General features: G+C 37.1%; 1 protein-coding gene across 2 annotated transcripts in view; it reads right to left on the minus strand.

Annotated features, from left to right (window-relative positions):
* Positions 1 to 24313, minus strand: part of SUPT3H (SPT3 homolog, SAGA and STAGA complex component) — a 256562-nt gene that overhangs the window by 47701 nt on the left and 184548 nt on the right. For both annotated transcript variants that reach the window (XM_039696034.1, XM_039696035.1), the window contains exons 7-11: positions 8811 to 8886; positions 6062 to 6174; positions 5274 to 5381; positions 4604 to 4792; positions 2048 to 2158 (exon numbers count right to left, since the gene is read on the minus strand). In XM_039696034.1, coding sequence (XP_039551968.1) covers positions 2048 to 2158; positions 4604 to 4792; positions 5274 to 5381; positions 6062 to 6174; positions 8811 to 8886 — 597 coding nt within the window. The remainder of the gene's footprint in view (positions 1 to 2047; positions 2159 to 4603; positions 4793 to 5273; positions 5382 to 6061; positions 6175 to 8810; positions 8887 to 24313) is intronic.

The following is a 24313-nucleotide window of genomic DNA, read 5'->3' on the forward strand; positions in this document are numbered from 1 at the left end:
TATCCCTTCTAGCTGCTTCAAAGAGTTAGGCAGGGTTTAGATCCCTCTGATACAATTTTCCCTTCAGACACTGCAGAGAGCAGCTCAGACTTCTAATATTTTACCAAGGTTTTGCACTGCCTACATGGGCTCTGTCACACAGGTTCTACTGCTGAGATCTGAGGAAATGGCCATGCTTGATTACATAAAAATCTGCATTACTTCTGTTAATTCATTTCCTCAGGTTTGGTTACTCACACACCACCAGATCTGGCCATCATTAAATTGTATTTGTGCTGGAAATCTGCATTAATGCAGATTGCAGAGGGTATTCAGTGCTCCATCCACATTTGTGCCACATTAAGACCCAGAGTTTCTGGTTGCTGCATTGGCAATTGTCATTGCCAGCTGTCTCCCCAAAACTCCAATGAGGGCACTCACAGAGGGAAGGACCTAAATGCAGACTCTGCAATACCTCTCAAAATACTTTTCCTGAGCCTTCTCATTAAAAGCAGAATCATGTTACAGCTCCACAACATCTGTAGGCATCCAGAAGCTGACCCAAGATTCCCTCTTATTCTTGGCTTGTTCAGAGGGAACAAGATCTGCTCCTCTCATCAACCACGTTGACTGTAGGTAATGTTAACAAATTAAATTGTTCAGTTGCACTGTTTGGGAAGTTCACAAGAGTGGAGGACATTAAAAAACCCCAACCCAAACCAGGGTATTTTATTATACCTTGTGGTTGAAGAAAAAATTTGAACTTTGGTTAATAATTGACCAAAGCACTTTTAGTGAGGGTCAGGGAGGGAAGATTCACCTTCCTGCAGCTGTTTATGTGAGCTCTTTACTTTTTAAAAATAAAGTTAAATACATTCTCTGCTTTCAGAAGCTATTGCCATATTCTTAATGACATCTCTTAGCAAACTTCTGCTAAAGACATTTTTCTGTTTTGGACTGGAAATTCTACCAACACTTTACATGATATTAATCTAGCATTTCTGAGTGGCAAAAGAGAAAGGCGGTTACATAAAGAAAATTCATTGCAATTGTGTACTATCACTAATAAACCAAACTTTCACTACCATCTATAAAAGCACTGATTAGTTTTGTCATTATAACTAATAAAATGATAACTTTTCTCTTATCTTGTTCCTTGCTTCTGAAATCCCACTATTTCCTTTATACTTATGGCCTTCATATACTTCTGCATTGCTTTTATGTAAATTAATTAATCCAAATTCAGAATAAATTTCCTTTCCTAGAATCTCTCAGAAACTGAACAATTTCTTCCTGATTTTTAGGAGCTGAGGTCCTTTTTGGTGGACTTTGTTTGTTTTTTCCTATAATGATTTATTTGAAATTTATTATTTTCTAAATGCAGATATTCTGAAGTAAGCAGGATAAATGCCACACAGAACAGTAGATGAGAAGAAAATTACCCCAGTTTATGACATTGGAGATGGACTGCTTTCACATTTTCATCAGCTGAGAATAAAGAATTTCTTTGGCTGCTCTGAACAATGGATTTGCAATTTGCATAGAAAAAATGATGGCAAAACCTCAGAACCCATCAGTGTTTTACCACAAGATCAGTTCTATTACATTTCAGTGGAGGTTCAAAGTTGTCTAAAAAAACCCATTCTCTTCTTTCCCCAACCGTAAATGTGTCACTTGAGAGTTCAACATCCAATGGGAGCAGTATCTGACACCAAACTAATTTTAGAATATAAAGTGCTCTTCACCATATTGGAATACATATAATTTAAAATAACTGTAAACCTAAACTTTGGAAAAACAGAAAATTCAAGCACTAACAAAAAAGCATAATTTGTAATTGAAAGAAAATAATATTTGAAAGGAAAAAAAAAACTTTTTTTTGTCCTTCCAAAAAGAGACAGAAATTACTAAGTTTTATTTCCCAAGAGAATTATGCCACTTTTATAAAGAAAATTACAGTCACCACAAATTGCTCTCAACAATTCCAAAGCTTCTTCATTCGACCACTTGAAAATCAGAGTTCTTTCAGATTATAAATATAACTTTTTATAACTCTGTTATTACGTACTGTGAATGGGGAAAGGGGGCCAATCTTGTGGCCGTAGCGTCGAATGGCCTCTCTGATGTGGCTGGGCTGGATGGCATCACTTTGAGCCTCCATCCCACAGGCTGCAGTGCTCTGCAACAGAAAAACACATAAATTGTTACTAAATCAAAAACACACAACAGACCTACAGTGCATAAAGTATGAAAATAAACCTTTATGAAATGGACCAATTTTTTTTTTTCCTGAGGATACACATCATTGGTGCCACACACTACATCAGAGAAAAAAGCTATTAACAAATTAAAGAGGACTTTTACATGAACTTTGCTTAAGAGACCCAAAGAACACCATGTTAGTCCTTTTAAGTCTTTCACTCAGTGCTGCTCTATGTTGCAATTGCAAAGAGCAGAAAATGTTCACACTAAAATGAAAGGGTTATATAAGTCATACTGCAATAACCACAGAAACTATTTTTGAAACATTTCAGGTTCTTATTATGATGTCAAGGGGTGGGGAAAATATTGAACAAGTACCTGAAGTGGAAAGCAATCTGACACCAAAATCACCATTGAATTGTATCAACTTGAAATTTGAAGTTGAAACATGTGACATAAGGGTGTTAGAAGGACACAAAAAATTTTTAATTACCTCAAACTGGAAAGTTTTAAAATTTCAAGCGACTTTTTTGATTATGGACATTGAATATGCAAAAATAAGAGTTCACTGCTATTGGCAGATTGTACAATAATTTTCCTGAGATTTTAGAAGAAAAAGTTATTCTTTTTTCCTTGCTAGCCAACTTGAAATATTGATTTAGGCTCCACCTAGACACAACTGCTTGTCAGAATTCAGATGACTTATCTAATGATGGATACTTGGCAATAAATGAATGAAAACTGTATTAGTGAGTGCACTGAGAATGACAAAAACTTTAATTACACACTGAAGTTTAATGTACACACATCCATGGCCCCCTCATACATTCACATCATATCCTAATTCTCTCAAACTTGGGATGTTTTTTACAAAAATGTTTTATTTTCATGAGCGTGGAGTCCACTGGAGCCTGTGAGTACACACAGAATTATTCATTATATGATGGCAGATTCTTCTCCTGCTGATCGACATCCATAAAGGGAATATGAAACTCAAATATTTTCTGCTGGACTGGGCCTTCATGGCCTAAAAATAGTATTTTTCACCAAGCTAATTGGTTTGCCACATTTATATCCAGTAGATACCTAAGCAAATTGAGTAAGTCATAGGAACATTTAATTAAAACTGTGCGCTTTTTGGAATATAATAATTTTCAAAGGCATTTAGTCAAACACTAAGAACTTAAACTCTCAGCATCAATAAAATATAATGTATCAAAAAGTGCACCTCCAGCTAAATTTCTAGTCCTAGGAATTATAATGAATATCAGCCACAGGAACAAAATATAATCAAATATAACATAAAAAAGGAAGAGGAAAAAGCAGAAGTCCTTCCAGGATTCACTAAAAGCTTTCTAACCAGTGTATAATAAGGACAGGAGGAAGTTGAACACTTCAGGACTATTCACAGCATTGATGACACCAGGAGAAAATACATTTTTTTCCACCTTATCACTGTGGAGATCAGCAGTTTTACCCTTAAAAGTGAACATTTTTTAATAATAAAACTCTTGATAAAATCTCAAGTCATTCCATTGCTTTTCAACAAAATGAGCACTGCCATCACATTTTGTCAAAACAGCCCCAAGTGACCAGCACAGATTTTCCTATCCAGTTTATTTAATCACATTGATTTCTCTTGTGGGTTTTAGGTACATATATCCCTCTCAGAACACCAAGACTGCAACAGCAGACAAGAATTGTAACACATATTTCATAGTCTGAATATAAGACATCCCTGAATATTTAGCTTGAATGCAAACAACTGGTATAAAAACGAAGCAAGTCAGGCAAAGTTGTTAAAAGCAAGGGTGGCAGTCACCTCAGACTGCTGGGATCAGGAAGATCACAGGAACCTCTTTGCCTATTTTGCTCATATTTTGACCCTTAAAACTTGTGCTTTCTGCCCCTGTTAGAGAAGGGGATGATCATTTGGGGTAGTGACAATTGCTGTGCCTGTAGAGGAGCAGGTTATCTTAGAAGCTGCAGTTGTCACCTTAACAAAATTCAGTTTGCAGACATTATTAGGAAAATTTAGCATAATTCTGATTAAAAAAAAACCACCAAACCACACACTTGGCCCTGCAATAACAATGGCCATTAATATGTGATATAGGTTTAAATTAATATTTAAGAAAATACACATTATTTACTGTGAGGAGGGTGAGGCCCTGGCACAGGGTGCCCAGAGAAGCTGTGGATATCCATCCCTGGAGGTGTTCAAGGCCAGGCTGGATGGGGCTTGGAGCAACCAGGGCTAGTGGAAGGTGTCCCTGTCCATGGTAGGGGTTGGGAACTGGATGATCTTTAAGGTCCCTTCCAACCCAAACCATTCTGTGATTCTGTGATGATTTCCTGTGAATGTTTTGGGGGGTTTTTTTCTTTCTTATTTTTTTTTTTCCCAGGACTGCACACCAAATACCTTTTTTCTTTTCCTTTGTTTGGATTTGGTGGAGTCCTGTCCAATTCCACCGTTCCCCAAGGCTCCTGAGGGCGTTTTCCCAAGGTGTTGCTGCCCTGCTGATGCTGGCGGGGTGGGTGTAGGGGGTGGTGTGTTCTCAGGGGAGTCAAGACTCGTCTTCGCACTTGTAGACTGCCCTAAGAGATGTGGCTGTAAAAGCAAGATGTCAAACAGCCACAAAATAATCAAATCACGAATAAACCCCACCCCAACTATTTCCTTCTCAGATTCCCTGTTGGAAGAGATGCAATATAGAATTTGATTTTTTCATTCTTGAAGTTACTATAATATCTGTGTAATATCAATGCATGCAACACAGTACTTAATGCACTTGACAATTTTGAATATTTTAATCTCCAAATCTGTAACAGAGCCTTGAACACAGAGAGAAGAAATTTTCACCAAGAAAAGAGGATTTTTATTTAATTTAATTATAAAGGCGCTTTTAAAAAGAATTTAACATAATGAATTATAATTTAATATCTTTGCATCTAAATCCATAACTTCAAAGTTCATAAACTCCGTAACAGAAGTCTATATAAACATCACATTCAATAACGACAACTTTGGAAGAAAACACATTTACAAGCAAAACATAGAATGCATTAATATGTGAAACAGCAAGTTTTACCTCAGTAGAGTTGTGGTACTGTATGAAGGTGGCAGATATGGCATGACTGAATGGGTCACCAGCTTTGGGAGTCATGTCCTGTTTAACCAAGAGGGCCAAGTCCACCAGCTGGAGGGGCAAAACAGGTGGGGTTACTGACCTGGTACTAAAATACCATTGTAAAAATGGGAGTGAGGGTTGTGGGTTGAAGTAGAATATTCTCAGTGTTTCTCAGATGAAAATAAAGTTATTCAGATATTTCAGTCTAAAGAACCTTTTTCTTCCACTTCTGTAAATATATGGAGCAATCTATCTACCCAAGAGGGCTCGGCTTGGCACTAGGGTAACATTTTGTTTTCCAGGAAATCCTTCTTTCTAATCCAGTTGTGCAATGGGAGTGCAGTGCACTGCCAAAGGTCACATAGCAAAGTGTGTGGTTTCAGCTTGGACTTGAAAAAGGCTCGTGCTGGACTCCCCTCTCTCCTGCAGCCATTATAAAACATTTCTGTTTGTTCATGAGATGGATGAACGCAGCACAGCACTCATCTGTCACACAGCAAATTGAAAGACAGCCTGGATTTTTGAGCCAGTCTCGTGGAAGGTGTCCCTGCCCATGGCTGGGGTCTGGAACTGGATGAGCCTTAAGGTCCCTTCCAACCCAAACCACCCCATGACTCCGTGAATCCGGTGAGCTTGGAGAGCTGAAGTAGTGACTGTATTTCTGAAGGGGCTGACAACCCAGACCCTGAGGCTGAAGCACCTCCGAGAGTAATTAATTCATTGTCACTAGAGTTCCATCAGTCCCTTACCTGGGCCACAGTTTCATATGCTAAATATGCCAAAATCTCCATTGCAACTGCATTTGGCTTTATTTCCATACTGCTACAGTCCAGCCAGTCACGGAACTTGGATGCTTTCTTTGCTGTCAGTTAAAACCATAAGGGGAAAAAGAAAAGTTAATCACAGATAGACCAAAATAATCCATTTTTTTTTTGGTCACAGAAATACTGCAAAACTGAAGCAATTAGTGTGAGTGTGATTTGATTGGCCAAAGAAGGAATTCTCAAAATGGAACCAGTGGGGAAAGACTGTTATTTCATACATTTTGGAGACCCATAAGCACATGGAATAAAGAGAAAAAAACAAGATAATTGATCACACGGGAGATTTCAGAACAAGGAAGGGTCAGCCACAGAGGAGTGTAGACCAGACAAACTTCCTTTAGAATATATTACTGTAAAATACATAAAATTATTGCATCACATCTTTGACGAATTAAAAAACACTAGAAGAAATGAGCACAAATATGAGTCCAGATAACTTTGACATAATTATATTAACAATAGCAAAGACAAATGAAGGGCAGAAGAACTTGGAGGTCCTGGTGTTAACTTTACAGGGCTGAAGTGCTGACAAGGGAGCCAAAATTATTTGTACAAGAGTGTTTTTTAAGTGTGCTTTGGATATAAAGAAATAAGGATAGATGAAAAATCAACATTCATACAAGAACTTCACGCTGGTAATGGGTGAGATCAATTCAGAAAAAGGGCAGTGAAAAATATGGGATACTGAAATTTCATATTTGCTCAGAGAGTAACAGGAGGGAAAAAAGATGATCTTACTTAGGTCAGTGGTGGACAAGATGATCATAGAAATCTCTGGATGTGAAGGAGCTACTGAGACAGAGATCTTAATGAGGGCTATTTGTGAGATAGGACAACCAAAACGAAGTAAATACAAGGTGGAAATATCATCTGAATGAAGAGGAAACAACTCTGAAAAAGAGTTTTCAATCAGGACTAAAGAGCTACAGAGAAGTCAGGTGTTAAACAGAAAAAAGGTCAATGGAAGGCTACATTGCATCACTAAAGAAAGAAAAACAAACAAACAAAGAAAAAAAAAAAGAAAGAAACATGATAAGTATGAAGGTGATAAATTGATTACAAAATGTTCCCTAGAATTTAAGGTCTTCAATTCTATAGTACTTGATCCTTTGAGGGACCTTTTCCTTTGCCTGTCTTTAAAAGTGCAGAAAAATCTGGAACTGCAATTATTTATATATATTTTTAGAACAGGTTTCTTGAAGCCCCTTCCAGGTTCATTCTCTTGTGACACAGTTTTTATGGGCTTATATTACAGCAATACACTTTGTTAAACATAATAACACAATCAATTTTTACTGAAATAAACAAGTAAAAAAAGTCTTTGGACAAATGTTCTGCATGGCCTTCAGTAAGTTCTGTCTAATTGAGCTCATTTTGTGCAATTGAATTTGTGCCCATGTCTCTCTTGGTAGTATTTTCTAACCACTGTAATTCTCTTTTTCTTTAATGATATTAAATGTCAGTGAAAAAGAACTATATAGACATGGTCATTTAAAAACACTGTGAAAATAACACTGAGATATTTTTATAGATCACAATCTCTTGGTCAGCAACATTCTATTTTATTTTGCAAATTTAAGATTTTTATTTGTTCTGTCTCCAGATGGCAATTTTGGGGTTTTAAAAATGACTTTATCACAAACCTCTAATTTCCTGAAGTCACCCTAATCTGAAGTATCATTTATCTAATGGTTCACAGATGTGTGATGCCAAATTATAACTAAACATAAAAAACATATTGAATTAGAAAAAGAAATGCTTACAAAACATGTTTTCCTACGTGTGCTGACGTTTGCTGATGGAGAACAGTATGTTAAATGTGTCATTTATTTGCCATAAATGAGTCACTTTTTCTTTGAATTTAAAAGGAAGAACAAGACAAGGTTTCCTTTAATGACACCACTGTGTTCAAGTCTGTGTTGTAGGATCATGTGCTGTTTTGTCATGATTTTTACTGGCTCCTTCACCTCCTTTTCTCTGACATTTGACCTAAAACCTTAGTCATCACTTAACCACTTCTGTAATGATATTTTACTACATGATCAAGCCCATTAATTTACAGCTCATTATAGCTGTGACCCACAAGTACTTCTAGTAAGTTGGTTTTCAGTGCTAGTAAAGCCCTAATTCTGTCATCATGTTATTAGTGTTGGAATGGCGTATACTGATGAACTTGGCTAATGGTGAATAAATTCCACAGCAGGAGCTTACAGCTTAAAATAGAAAAGACTCTTTAGTAAGTTCTTTGTGTCTCTGCGGATCGGGAAATAAAAGCAAAACTTGCTGCTCTTCTCTAATTTTAGAGGCATTCCAAAAAACCTGCAGCCATGAAACTTTGTTCATGCGCCGACTTTAGCACCACCACGACAGACTTTGAGCAAGTGTGGTTTTAATCAATTAACTCCTCACCAATCCTGTCTTTGCAGTATCCCCACCAGCTCAGTATTTGAGCACATAGAACGCTTGGTAAATATTCAAATAAAATACTCTGCCTGACGGCCTGAAACCATGCTAAATTAACTGTTCCCAGGAGTTACACAGACAAAGAATTTAAAGTTTTATTTCTGTGGATAAAACAAAGGCGCTTTCAAAAAACATGAGGTTCTGGTGTGCTCTCTATTAAATGAAATAATAATCAAACATCTTACTATAGTGAAGCCATTATAATACTTACAAAAACTCAATTGCCGACTTTCACAGAATTCTGCATACTGGACCGAGTCCATGGCTCGTGTTTGTCTTTCTGCTCTCTGACAAAAGAGTAAAAGTACATAATGTACCTTATTCCAACAAGACTGCATTCCACAACAGAAATTATAGCACCAAAGCGCCCTTGCCACAACCTTGAAGCAACCCTCCCAAATTAAACATGCATTGAACAAGTCAAGATGCAGAAATATAAACCACAGATGGGTTATTAGTCTTGTGAGTTAAATTTCCCAGAGGAGAGTGTCAATTCCTATTTTCAAAACCTGGCTGCACACTGCTCACGCAGCCCAGTGGTGAGGGCTGAGAGGAGAGAGGTGCTGAGCACTGCTGCCCTGACCAAGATGCACATTTAAACTGAAGCACACGAGTATTCTGCCTGTGTGTTTACAGATGACCAGAAAAGTAAAATGTTCTCCTGGACCAAGGCAAACACATTCTGCATTGAGCAGAACTGAATTTGTGTGCTTCTAAATTGTGAAATTAATAAATTCCATCACACTGATGTGCCAGACAGAGAGGGCCATTGAAGTGTCCCTTCCCACCCTCAAATACACAGTAATAAATTAAAAAATAAAATGGCGCATGTGTCTGTTTCTTTTTTTTTTTTTGCACTCTCAATTTATGCTTCAATTTTTATACTTCTGAACACTTCAGGAAAAGAAAGGAAATGAGACTGAATTAGAGCTTGTGGGAGAAAAAATATCTTCAAATATTTACTACTGCATTTAAGAATGTATTTCACATGTAGTCCAGTGACAAGCAAAAGAATGAATCTCAAAAGAGTCAAGTTACAAAACCACAAACACTATGCACACCCTCCCCATCACACATACAGGATGCAGTAATTGAATCATGGTTGAAGCAGGTCTGAACAGGTGCTTGGAAGTCAACCCCTTCAACAGAGCAGGGGTGATTTTCACAAGGTAAAGATCTGGTCTCCACAAGAGATTCTTCCTGCTTCACATATCAGAAGCAGGAAGCAGTAGTTAGATTATAAAGAAGGATTGTCTCTGTCAGAACCAAAGAGCTTAGTCCAGTCTGTCAATCAAGCAGATTATTTTAAACAACAAGGAAAGGAATATAAGTGTCTTCCAAATTAATTCAATTAATAAATCATTACACCTGAACTACCACTACGGATACAAAATGGTGTCAGGAGGGGCTGATGGCACTGAGACTGTGCTCGTGCTGTGAGCCCATGAAGATCAAGAAACCATCCACAAAGAGTGACAAAACAGGTGTGCTCACAGCCAGGACAAAAAACAAGGGAAAAACCACACACATAGACACAAATTTTGACGCCCTGAACAATTTTACATCTGATGAAATGAAAATCACAGTCTGATTTAATCAGTCTGATTTAATAGAAGACAATAGGGCTATCGGTAAGTGTGCACACATACATATATATATATGTGTGTGTCCATGCTATACAACCTGCATTTGGCTTTATCAGCTCTCAAATCAGAGGAAAAAACAATTAGATAAAATTAGCATTTCAAATTCACAGTTTCTCCCTCTATTCTATGCCTTTTAGGTCACTCACCTACAACCATCCAACCCTTCACTTATGAGATTGGCTTCACAGTCAACATATTAAATTTAGCTGTAAACTAAACCACAAACTGACCAGGAATACACCTGGATTGTCCTTTCCTTTTTTCCCCAGTAAATCATTTCAACTATATTTGTACCTTTAGTCACCATGGTACAAATTGTTCTACTCAGGCATTTTCCACTTCTCCTATGCATGGCTCTGGCAACCTGACTACATTTTGAGGAGCTGCCATTTAATATTAGTAAAAATTTTCAGTTAATACATTCCAACAAGATGTTAAGTCTAAATTGAGTTTTTATTCCTTTAAAAATAATTTTCACAACCCATGCTATAACTTCAATCCATTACAGAACGTAACTTTGCCCCTGAATTAATTCAGCTATACTTTTGAAAACAGAAGGCATCACAGAGATAATCTAATCTGAACTTCTGCATAGCATAGGACACTTCTCATATAATACATCCTAAAACAGCAGTCCTAGAATTCCCCATGTAATTTTACTAAACGTTTTATAAAAGCCTCTAATTTGGGGTTTAATTTTTCACATATTTAGGAGGTATCTTCAAATAATTTTAAAAGCTGTGTTTCTTTGAAACATGGTTTAAATTCTGTAATCCTTTTTTTTTCCCTGTTGCCACCTATATGTTAAGCCATTGGCTATTACCCTTCACATCCAGCCCTCCCATGGATATAAAACCCCTTGAAACAACAAGGAAGGCATAGAAAAACAAAATCATATGACATGGTAATGTGAGAAATTATTCTTCAGAGTCCACCCTGAGATGATAAAAAAAAACTCCAACATGTAGAAATTTGACAAGGATACTTTAACTTTCACAGGCATCCCATAATGTAATATGGAAACACCAAAACCAGATTAATCCCAAAAGCAGTAATGTTAAATTAAATGATTCAGCAATGGCTACTCTCAGCAAGTAGACCACAAAGCTCTGAAAAAGCAGACTGTCAAAGGCTACAGGTTTCATTATAAGCATTACAAGTTTCTTTATAAGTGAAAAATCTCAAAGGTTTATTAAAAGAAAGGTGCTGCTGAGGGATTTTTCCAACAGGGACTTAATTTCTCTCAACAAATTATATGCAGTTGTCTAAACACTGGATTTAATGTTGTTCTTATATACTAAATAAATACTTTCAATTGATTTCTCTCTGTACAAATATTTTTATTTAGCAAAATTATTTACATATATGTTAAATAGAATTCTTTTCTTTCTTCAATTCTCTCTTTAATCCTTTCTTAAAGGAGGATTCCAGTGTGATGCTCTAAGCCACCACCAAATAAAATAGTGTTTGTCATAAATAACTGGACTTTATTTTGATGTTAAATAGAATTCTTTTCTTCCTTCAATTCTCTCTTTAAAATAATTCTTTCTTAAAGGTGGATTCCAGTGTGATGCTCTAAGCCACCACCAAATAAAATAGTGTTTGTCATAAATAACTGGACTTTATTTTTTTTCCTAATTCACTTTAACAAAAGAACCCTCACATGATGGCATGGAACCTCACAGTTTGAAGGATAAAGACAGACATTCCTTCAGTCCTCCTAGTTTTAGAATAGTCTATAAATAACCATCAAATGCAGCAGAAATGAACAGATGAGTGGCACAGCTGGGTCATCTTTAAGGAAACACCAACCCAAAGACAACATCTTTTTTCTCTTCACTTCTCAATACCACAAGCAGTATTCTTTTTTCTTCTGTATCATCCCTGCTTTGAAAAATGAAGCAGATACAACAAATGGCAGCAATGACACTGCTCAACTGGTCTATCAAAAGAATTAAAAATAGATCGTTTTTACTCCCTTTCTAGTAGTACTAGTCACTCTAAGCAGTTAAGAAGCTGAGTTATGTGCTGTACAGCAGAGTTAAAATACTTTGCATGCTTTCCTTGGAACATGCTGAAGGATGCAGTAGATAGGACCTGGCACAGTAAACGTCTGCTTAGTCTTCCAAAAATGTGGTGCATTATATCTTTCTTTCAGCATAAAGAACTAAAAAGGGAAAGGAAAGAAAAAGGTAAAGAGTTGCACGTTGTCACCTACCATCCAGGATGAAAAATAATCTTATTTTTATTCCGTTTTGAAGCTTTCACACTTGACATACAAAGCTCTTTGTGTGGGGGAAGAAGGCAGGAGGCCAAGCATTAATTTGCTCACCGACTGCTCTGTGTTTGGAGGAATTGTGCCCAGGAGCTGCTAAGCTGGAACATTTGAAAAACGTATGTGGCATGGCTGGACAGCCCAGTGCTTGGCAACAGTGTTGGGATAAAGGTGCTGGCTTCCCAAACCCTCACATTCTCATCTTGTGGAGTGATTCCCTGATTCCCTCTGCTCAAGAACTCTCGCTGTGGGCCTATCATGGTTTCAAAGCAGCCAGGCGCTACCCCAGGGAAAACCAAAGCTGCCCTGCAGGGGCTGATACTACTGACAGAATGCTAAATAATTTATTTTTTATTTAGACTAGAGAATAACAGAGCACTGCGTGCTGTGCCTGACAGCTCTGCGGTGGGAGGACAAAAACTGCAGGTTGGTCAAGGCCCGAATTGTTGTAGGGCAATGGAGATGCTCCAAGGGCTGGAGCACCTTTCCTATGGAGCCAGGCTGGGAGAGCTGGGGGTGTTCAGCCTGGAAAAGGACCCAGGGAGACCTTAAGGCCCCCTCCAGTGCCCTAAGGGGCTCCAAGAGAGCTGGAAAGGGATGTGGGACAAGGAATGGAGTCACAGGACAAGAGGGAATGGTTCACACTGACACAGGGATATTGGGAAGGAATTCTTCCCTGTGAGGGTGGGGAGGCCCAGGCCCAGAGAAGCCATGGCTCCCTCATTCCTGGAAGTGCCCAAGGCCAGGTTGAACAGCCTGGGAAGAGGTCCCTGGCCATGGCAGGGGGTTGGAATGAGATGATATTTTAAGGCCTCTTCCAACCCAAACCTTCTGTGATTCTGTGAAAAATAACTTATATTTAAAAAAACAACAAAAAAAACCAAACAAAAAAAACCACAAACCAACCAAAAAAACCCCACCAAACACAAAAAAAAAAAAAACCAAACCAAAACAAAAAAACCCAAAAGCCCAAGAAATCAAGCACAAGGTAGCTCAGTATTGAAGTATTTACAAAATATGCTGAAAACACATTTTTATTCTTCTGAATTTTGACATTATCTGAGGATTATCACTATCTGAAGGCTTCGGTTACACAGAGGAAAAAAGGTATTTACTGTTCTGAGAATCCCTTGAATTGGTAACTTTTGAAGTCTAAGTTTACTCAGTAGAAATGCAGAAAATAAAAATGTCATTCAGGGAAATATCAATAGGTTTTGTAATGTAATACTTGATTTGGTTAGAAGTACACACATACAGGGTTTTTTTTTTATCCACCTCTTACAGAACATACCATATATTCTATAGCAGCCATTAAGCTGAACAAATCTGCACAGCAAAATTAGGGCCTTTGATTAAATAAAGGCTTTGAGTGCTAATGTGATTAGAACAATGTTCACAATATCAGAAGAAAAGATGAGATCTTTTTCTGGTAAACCAAGCTGATCTTAATTTTAATGTATTTTCACAGTAAAAATAGCTTTGCTTTTTTCTCTACATTATTATTAGTACAATTCCTTACAATAAACAGAGTTTAATACTTTAAAAGCTTAAAAATCTCAAATATTACAGAGATTTTAAGGATCTACAACTGTAAATGACAAGATGAAAAGGGTGAATTATTAAATATTAAATATTAATTGAAATATACTTAAAAATTATAATCTTCCCTGTAGAATTTCTGTCCAGAGACAGAAGATGGAATTCACTTGAAGAACTGAAGACCTAATTAGTCATCTAGAGTCCTTTTATTGCAAAAAAGACATTAAACACTTTCAGTGAGTAACTTCACCCTGAATTCAGTGTTTAAAATGTCAAATGAATGACATCTCTGAATTTGTCTGAAGTTCATCAGCTGTGGCCATCAGCAATGGAGCTCAAGGGATGCTGGACTGGGTTTACTCTGCACAGCTCAAGCATCCTCACAAAGCCAAATTAAATCCTCCTCTGATGAGTGAGGGGTGAGCACCACCAGCACCAACAGGGAAACAACTTCCATTTCAGGGCCAAGCAAGGGCCAAGAGTAAAGAATGACTCAGTAAATTCAGTTCCTGCTCTGATCTCCAAGCAATTCAAGAAAAAACAAGGGAAGCTTTGTGCCCAGCTGAAAGTCAACTCCATTCATCTCCCTGGAACTATGGAACATGTAATCCAGCAAAGTATGTGCAGATAAGCAGGGGGAAGGGAGCTGGCAGGTCTATTTAAGATTATGTAAAATTTTCAAGGGAATTATGAACAAACCAAGCAAATGAAATTGCACAGACAATAACAAAATGAATGGATTAATTCCCAGCAGTCATGATCTCATTGCTTAAGGAATAAATAAAACTGACCTCCTGATAGGGACTCACTGGCCCTGTAATACTTTGCCCTTGAACACATGCAAAATCTACACATACAGAATTTATTTGAACCAGTTCCATATCATATCCAAATTCCTTGTCTAAATTTATTAGTGATAGTCTGAAATGTGGGGCAGGAACCTGGAAACAAAACATTTCCATTTCATGGAATACCTTTGATTTCTACAGGAAAAGATTTTTTCTTCTATAATATGCATCATCATGAATTTTGTAAAACTATGTGTTAAATTTATGGCTATCTTCTGTCAGTGCTTTCCAAAAAACATAAAATAATTTTGGATAAACTATCCTACCAAATGAAAAAAGTTATGTGGGATATATTGATATATTAATATATCAAGACTACTAACTTCCCTCACTTTTCTGGTTGAGGACATTGTAGCACTTTCCTGTGGTTTCCAATTGGCTGTACATCAAAAACTTTACATACCATGTTAATGTGAGGATACCTTTATATCTTCTGGATAGCATTCATCTGAAACCTTACCCTGACTCTGTATCCATTCATGAACGAGGTTCATAGAAACAGCTTTAGCACCCCACCAGTAAATCTTGCAGTCACCAAAACAGGGATCACTGCAAGGCGTGGGAGACACAGACAGCAAAGCAGCCTCTTTTGCATCTTGAGCTTTAATTTTTTTCTCTTAGTGGCAGTCAAAATCAGCCATCACATTCTAGTTTTTAAATATTTCTTTTAGCTGACACACTGTTTGGACTTGTGGCCAGAAACTCAAGGAGTAGGTTTTGCCCCAAGGCTGTTTACAGGGCAAAATAAAGGCAAAACACACCTCGCACACTTCCTCACCAACCTGGGTGTGGGAGAGAGATGTGGGATCCAGTCCTCCTCCTCCTGATCCAAATGGAATAGCAAGAGGTGAAGGGAGTTGTTTCAGCCCCAAGTTAACCTGGAAATCAATCCTAGACATATCCAGTTTAAGTGAAACTCAATTCCCAAACATATTCTATCTATTCACCCAGCTACAACATGGCCAGAATTACTCAGTGTAGAGCCAAGACTTGTTGAGAAACACATTCAGTAAAGTCTGTAAACTGAGCAGTAGGGAAGTTTGGGAACAGCGTGGGACCAGCCCTCTCTCATTCACTGGCTTTAACTGGTAAATGCAAATAAAAGAATAAACCTAATTAAAAAAAAAATTGCATGGCAAAACTCTGCCCTGTTAATAGCCACCACCAAGACATGGTTCTAAAAAGACTTCTGATAGTTTCACTCATGTTAAATGAGAAATCAAAGGAAGTCTTCAAGAAAATTGTTCTTACACAAGTTGAAAAGGAAGTGAAGCCAAGGTACATACTAGTGAGAAACTTTTGTGATGAAATTCATTGTCCTGTAAGATTAATTCTGTTAATCAGATCTGTTGACAGAGACTGTGAAATGCCCTCCTGAAACTTCACTTTAAAAAGAGGACCATAAGAAGATTAAGGAAAATTCTGACTGGCAGAAAGCAGAGTAAGTATCAGATCACATAAAAAATACATATTCTTTTGAATCCTCTTATTTTTAATAATTCTAATTCTGTCTTTTCCCTTGGTCTTAATACAACAGACTTGTCTTGTATTCATTCCCAGTTGAACAGCCAGTTCTCACAGTGCCTTTCTTTTGTCATTCTGCACAAGAATAACTGTAATTATTCTTGTGCAAGAGATTCACAAGCCATATAATGCTACAGGCATATACATGCAGGTATGCTTGGCAGGTGATGCTCTTTCAGTAAGAGACTGAAAAAGGTTTATAATTAATGAGGTTTTTTTTGAGTTAGGTTGCTTCTTAAAAACTTTTTTTTTAAAGACTACTTTCCAAGACAATGGCAAAACACACAGACAAATTAAAAAGACACAAAGTTTTTGCTATATTTTTAAGTAATTTGGTGTGCAGTACAGAAATCCACTTGTGAAATCAAGATTGGGTCTTACAGTTTAGAGGTGAAGTCCTGATTCTGTAGTGTCCCTTGCAAAACTTCAATTAACATCAATATCTGTAGGGTGTCACCCTACAAATACCTCCCCCAATTTAAGGTTGCACCTAGAATATATGAGTAAACAGTTTAGCTCAGCCATTTTCCATGACAAGTCCAAATCTATCAACTTTTATGATGAAATTGTGTAAGTGTATTCATGAATGTCTGAGAGAAAATCATAAAAATTAATTAATTAAACCTAAAACACATGGTACTAAATACTCATAGATGTTCCCTCCTTGGCATATGACTGGAGAATGCAAATTACTCGCATTTATTTTGTGTGGTAGAGTCTGCTATAACCAGAGAACAATACAGAGTGGTACTCCAAAATGTATTGCTTCCTTAACACCAGAAGCATGGAGACATTTCTCAACTTGTGGTATTTACACCACTGACTCGAATTCTGTGGTTGGGGCTTTAGTCTTTTGGAAAAGCCTTTCTAATTTGATAATTGCAAGACATGGAACTCCAGATAAAAATCACATCATGAAATTCAGGGAATATGTGAGTCATACACTGAGCTAAAGGGGAAATGCTTCCCTTAGAAAAACAGAGACCAGGAGGAATTGCTTGAGATGTGCATGTCTCCAATAAAAGGAGGATGTGGACTTGCTGGAACAGTTCCAGAGAACATGAAGATGCTCAGAGGGCTGGAGCACCTCTCCTATGGAGCCAGGCTGGGAGAGCTAGGGGTATCCAGCCTGGAGAAGGCTCCAGGGAGGACTTAGAGCCTCTTCCAGAGTCTAAAGGGGCTCTAAGAGAGCTGGAGAAGGATTTGGGACAAGGGATGGAGGGACAGGACAAGGAGAAATGGCTTCCCACTGCCAGAGTTAAGAGTTAGATGGGATATTAGGATGAAATTCTTCCCTGTGAGAGTGGTGAGGCACTGGTATAGGCTGTCCAGAGAAGCTGTGGCTGCCCCATCCGTGGAAGTGGCCAGGCTGGATGGGGCTTGGAGCAACCTGGGATAATGTAAGGTGTAGTTGTCATGGCAGGGGGTTGGAAATGGAAGATCTTTGTGATTCTGTGATTTCTCAAAGCAATTTATAACACAGAGATGCCCCAGCTCTACTGGCTGAAATTGGCTGTTCTTTGAACAGCTTTTTGAACAGTCCACACTTCCCAACCTAAAAGAGAACCAGACTCAAAATTCAGAACTTCTTCCTTGGTTCTGCTACTAATTTGACATCCAAGCACGGCTGAGTGCAAATGAAGGCTGAATTAATAACATTTAAGGCTCATTTCAAAGATGACGTTTTATTTGAATAGATCATGAAGTGGCACAAAGCTTGTGTGTGGTGGTGGTGATGCCATGGTGCAACACAGCTGTGTATTCCCAGCTCGCACAGGCTGGGGGAGAAAAAAAGCACAACCAAACCTCACAACGAGCCAGGTATGAAGAGTAAAGAAAGAAGACACTAAAAATTGCTGTCTGAAGTGACAGGCTTTGAACAAAAGCATTGTGCTCTTTTGGCTTTAAATTGAGACTCCCTTCCCAAAACAGAACAGAATTGACCAGACGTGAATATTTGCTTTATCAGAAGTTAATTGAAATATTTAATATTATTATTTAACGACACAGAAAATGTTATGCTGCTGTTCATTATTGTTTCTTAATTTCTTTAAATACAAATTTGTCTTCATAGTAGCCTTATGAGAATTATCTCCACTACATACATGAGAAATAGAATCATAATAAGATCATTTTCCCAATGGCAGTTTGTTTAATTGGCAAATGCTTCTTTTTTTCACCCTACTTTCTCTTTTCTGTTTCTAATGTTAGAGAGGAAAAAGAAAAACTTGAAGATTCTGGCCTTTAACAACATGATTTAGCATTTGGAATTAAGCTAATTTAAACCATCAGCTAATTTGACTAATTTGGAACAATCTCCTTAGTTAGTCTCCTATACCATGCACATTGATAAATATACCACAAAATTATTAAGCGTTTACATAAAACCAAAGAAACATATGCTCTCATTAATTCAAAACAATCCCCACCATCCAAAGATTAATTCAAAACAATCCCCACCTCCAATAAGAGGAGTTCTCTTGTTAAATATCCCCATTCCCTTCTTTGGAAGAAAACAAAGAAAAACTAAAAAAAAATAAAAATGCATGGAACTTTCACAACAATACTTAAACCAGTTACATTCCATTTTGCATCAGAAGCAGAACTGAAGCTTTTCAAAGAAACTTTACTAATGTATTATTCAAAAGCAGAAAATTCAAGATTTTAATTCATGAACAGTTTTTTTTAGTTAGGCTAAGACTGGAGGATGAAAGTCAAACTCAATGACTGGTGAGAAACTACGCAAGCATAGGGTGACATTATGTAATACAAATAGTAAAGTAGCAAACAGTTTTTTAAAAGTGATCTCTCCATGAATTATCTCTTAAATAATCTCACCCATTTCATAGCAAAACAAACCAAAAAGTTGTTTGGGGAGCCTCACTGAGGCATCCCAGCTCACCTTTGAGAGAAGAAATGGTTCTGCATATCCTGGTCTCTTGTTCTGCCCCCCCAGCACCATTTCCTACTACAGACCCTTCATGCATTTATTAAAAATGAGGCACCATGACAATAGTTTTGATGCAAATTTCTTTTTCTTTAAGTGCTGAGATGAGGGGAAGGAGAGCAAAGAGCATCTACTGTATATGGGTTCATTACCATTAGCTTCACTGATAGTTTATCCTGTTTCCTAATGAAAGCAAAAAACCCCCACCATGTCTCTATTAAAAAGCCATCAGATTTGGTATCCTGGTGACACTTTAAAGAGCACATTATGTGGGAAAACAAAATAAACATTTACCCTGGCAAATGGAAGTGAATTTGGGTTTTGACATACTTGGCAGGAAGGTAGAATTATATTCATGTCAAGTATGCAGAAAAACTAATATAATATTTAAATATTTGCTTAAGTAATATAGAATTTAAACCAACGTTACATTAGAAATAACATTTTTCTGAAATATTTTAAAGTTTTTTAGTATTGGACATGCCATGAAAGTAATACTTTCAGCTGAAATTTCAGCCTTCTGCAGCCTTTGTTACAAGCTCCCTTCACTTGTAAGGTGGGAAAGAGTCCTCATCTTCTACTGACAAGTTTTTATTTATATTTCCAAGACAAAGGCAGTTCTTGTGCTGATGGTTTAAACTGATAATGAATATATGTAGCTTTCCAAAGAAACAACCCTGGAGAATCTGAATCTTACAAATATTGATATAATGAGCTAATGTTAACACCACCTCAGCTCAACCTTACAGCAGACTTCTACTGTTCCATAGATGTGTGTGATTATTTTAAACATCCTTTAGTTTGCAACAAGACTTCATTCATTGAAGAGAGATCTTTCTATCACTCTGAAAGTACCAGAAAGCCAATGACCTCTGAAATTCTCAACTACACTCAATAATGTAGTACTAATTAATAAATAGAGCTGGCTATGGGATGCTAGTTTTAGTTCCAAAAGTAAGGATTTTGATGTACTGTCTAAATATAAAACTACTGCACTTTCCTTTTTCTAAATATGAATTCATATTAGCTGCACATACCCACAAAAATAACTTTTACCAGTGCATCACAACTATAATTATGAAATTTCAGGTAGAATATTCTGATTTACTAAGAGTATTTAAAAATATTTATTTATGATTCTACAGTTTATTCTATTCCTTTCATTTATTCTATCTATGACTCCATAAGTTAAGAAAAAGCTTTGCCTAAATTTACTTCATTTGGAGGCACATACATAATTAGAAAATATCTTGAAACATTTTAAAATTGCCATAATATTATAAAATTCGGAGCAACAACACCAGTCTTCAGTGAAATTGCACACTGTAGAATTACATAAATTTACATCACTTTAAAATAATTCATTTAAATGAAACCCGATTTGCAAATTTAATTGTGAACTATTAAACTAACTGCTGGGATTTTCAGTTTTTCTAAATCAGCACAGCCCCTCTGAGCCCCATCGTAACAGAGAAGTCACTGTTGTATTTCTAATCGTCAATTAAAAGTGACATAAAGAGTATTCAGACTGTCAGAAAATTTTTTTAAAAAGCAAATTTGGGGAATTTTATTTTTCATCTTCCTAATTTGCAGTGTCTGATACACAATTTTTTATGCTGCAATTATAATGGCTCTTGAATATAATATTCATTCAATCACTCTGTAAAAAGAAATAAACATCAGGACACAATTCCCTGTACACATTCTTAAAATTGCTTACAGTGAAAAGAATCTCTTCCAAAGGAGTTAGCATCTTTCAATTCAGCATGTAAAATATTTAGTCAATTCCAGAAGGGGAAAAGAGATACCATATAGAAAGAATTCTTCTTTTTTAAATTTTTTTGTTCTATTTTTATGCTGCAGTTGGTTTTTTAAAGGTAGAAAGCTTTGAATTCAAGAACTTTGCAAGAATTCCTCCTTAAAAAAAAGCCTCAGTTTTAATTCCTGTTTAAAATCAGCTATATAAATATTAAATATATGCCACAGTGAAGACTGATATTACTATTGATGGTAATTGAAAACTTTATAAATTTAATGTAAAAACGAAAATGATTTCATTTTTGGAATGTCAAAACCTGTTCAAATTTCTCGGGATTTCTGACATCTATTTAGATTTTTCCTGGATATCTAGGCTAACTGAAATGGAGCATTAGGCAGTTTTAGGGCGGTGGAGAGGTTCCAAAGTGAATCAAAGATCTATGAAAAAAAAAAAAATTAAATAGCAACATAGCCCTACTCAGAAAAATGCAAAAAACATTTTCAGTTCAAAATATTACAATAAAAAATTAAACACCATTAGGATGCAAAGAACAGCATCTTTAATACCGAGATTCCACGGCACAGCTTGGAAAGTTGAAGTGTATTTAGAATAAAAGGTGTAGCAACATGAACAGCCACAGTCTGGCATCAATTACTTGACTGCGCTGTTAGAAGTTGCTGTAGACTCTCATGCCATCACACAGCCTGGAGAAAAATTACTCTTCAGTGGTGGTATCTTGAATTTCTCAGGTTTTCTGGACTTTTCTGACTTTCTTTGAGTCAAATTTAGCATTTCTCAAAGATGCCAGTGTCTCTGCAGCATTTTTCTCTCTTTCTTTAAAATACAGCTCAGGGTACCAAGGCTGGCAAGGCACAAGAGCCATCTCACCAATGCATTCCTCTAAATTCTGGAAGCAGAAATCAGATCTCCAACTTGAGGTATGTCAAGAGTTAACTCCCCTTTTAAGAAGGGTGTGATTAGTAGCTGGAAATCTGCCTGACTTTAGTACATCTGAGGATGCCATTACAATTTTCAGATATAAAATAATTGGCTGATGATACGAGCTGACAGCTAATATATCTACAATAAACACCAAAAAAAGTTATTTCCAAGCGGATGTAGGGAACGTGTTCCGTTTCCAGACTGTTTGATATGGTCTGTGTAAGGAGTGAGGGCTCGATACCAGATGCTGGATGTTCTACAAGCTTTTTCTGCAGATGTCTGCAGCCTGAGAAAATCAACAGTGCTTTGAATAACACCCCCAGTAAAAGCATCTTCTTGTCAGAGTCGCTGTATGATATAGGATATGGATCCCACACAAGTGGATGAACTGATTTTAAATAATACCATCTGACAATGGGGGAGAAAAAACTCTCAGTAGGTCTGACAAAGTCCTGGAAATGGCTGTTAGCCTTGGGAAATAAAATCCAGCCCCCTGACAGAGACTACCCGTCCTTCTTTTGTTTGATCAAATGGAAACCCAAACTTAATGATTGCTTCCGAAGTGCCGGAGGCAAAGTTTCAACAGCACTTAAACACTGCTACCAGGAGTCCCTGTCCCTGCCTCTCACATGTGCCACTCAAAAGCAGAGCATGGAAAAGATGTTAAGGAATTATCTGAGAATAAAATACATGCATCAGTGTATTTTTTTGTATGCATACATGATACAGACACCAAAGAAGATCCTGTGTTCTTCCAAGTGCCAAAGAAATTCCAAAAGCCTGTCACTGCCTGCATAAAAAATTAAAAGAGATACCTCTGAACATATAAACTCACACATTCAACTGTGGCCCCCTACTTCAACAAGATCTTACTGAATTCAAATGAAATATTATCTAAAATTTCCTCTCTATCCAAAATCAGTATTTTTGCTAGTGACAGTATATTATGGTCTTGTCCTCCATGAAAATTTAGGTCAAGTTGTAGATGTACTTTGTCAAGGTAAAGAGGGAGCAATGTCTAATTTCTGTCATGTTTTAAAGTTATTTTAATGCAAATCCCAGATTATTAAAAGGCACAAATGCTGATTACAAGAATGTCTGTAAGAATAAACTCTGCATATGCACTCCATGCACTTCGTTTATGTAAGTGAGATCTGCTACTGTTCTTCCTGATTATATGAATTAAAAGATTTTTTTCTGACCCATTTAATGAAAGCGTATACCTGACTAGGTATCCTCAATTTTTACAAAGATGGGAGAGCAGAAAGGAAGACTAGAGAAGACGAAACTTAAAGTTTGAGGGGGCTAAAGACCCAAATGGAATCATGCTGCCTTGGATCAAGAGAATAAACTATGGCGGCATATTACCCGTGGTGTTCTGCAGGAATGTTGTGGATCCTTTTTCTGGTGGATTGGGAGTGGATGCATCTCCCATTTTACAACACGCAGAGCTTAATTGTATTTTACGATTTCAACAGACACTTAGGAAGCTTAAATCTTGCTGCTCCTGGTTCCTTTGCTGCAGCAGATGTGTGAAGTTCTCCCCAAGTGTAATTTTGCACAGCAGCCAGATCATATTCTTACGGAAGAATACAGCAAGCAACACTATAGATAAAATAAACCACAGCGACCGAGACAAAATGAAAGACAGAAAACCCTGTTCCTTATGTACATAAAACATCTATTCCAGGAAATACCAGCAGCTACAGATTACAGAAAGTGCAGAAACTGGAAAGTCCAATTATATGCTACCTAGATTTTTAAACAGTTCTTAGAAATCTGAGATGGTTTGTCATCTATTTGCTTTATAAAAGCTCTTCTATTTCCACTCCACCAGCCATTTTAATATCTGAAATGGGAAACTTCAGTGCAGGATCACAGGATGGTAGAATAATTTAATCCAGAAAAGTTTTGGATCTTCCAGAGATCTCTAGTTTGACTCTGCTCAAAAAAGGACCAATTAGATCAAGTGGTTCAGCACCTCGATCAGCCAAGTTTGAGATATGTCCAAAGATGGAGACTTTCTCATCCTCTCTGGCTAACCAGTTCCAATCTTTATCAGGACTGCTTTTCTCCTATTAGGTATCCATTCAAATTCTGTCCTTTACCATGCACATCCAAACACAGTCTGGCTCCATCTCCTCCTGCATTAGTTGGAAACAGCAATGAAATTTCCCTTTTGCCTCCTCTTTTTCAGGCTGAGCAAGTTTCTCAGTCATTCATCATATGCACCC

The sequence above is a fragment of the Passer montanus genome, unplaced genomic scaffold (genome assembly GCF_014805655.1).
Source record: "Passer montanus isolate IOZ18808 unplaced genomic scaffold, ASM1480565v1 scaffold94, whole genome shotgun sequence".
Taxonomy (NCBI): Eukaryota; Metazoa; Chordata; class Aves; order Passeriformes; family Passeridae; genus Passer; species Passer montanus.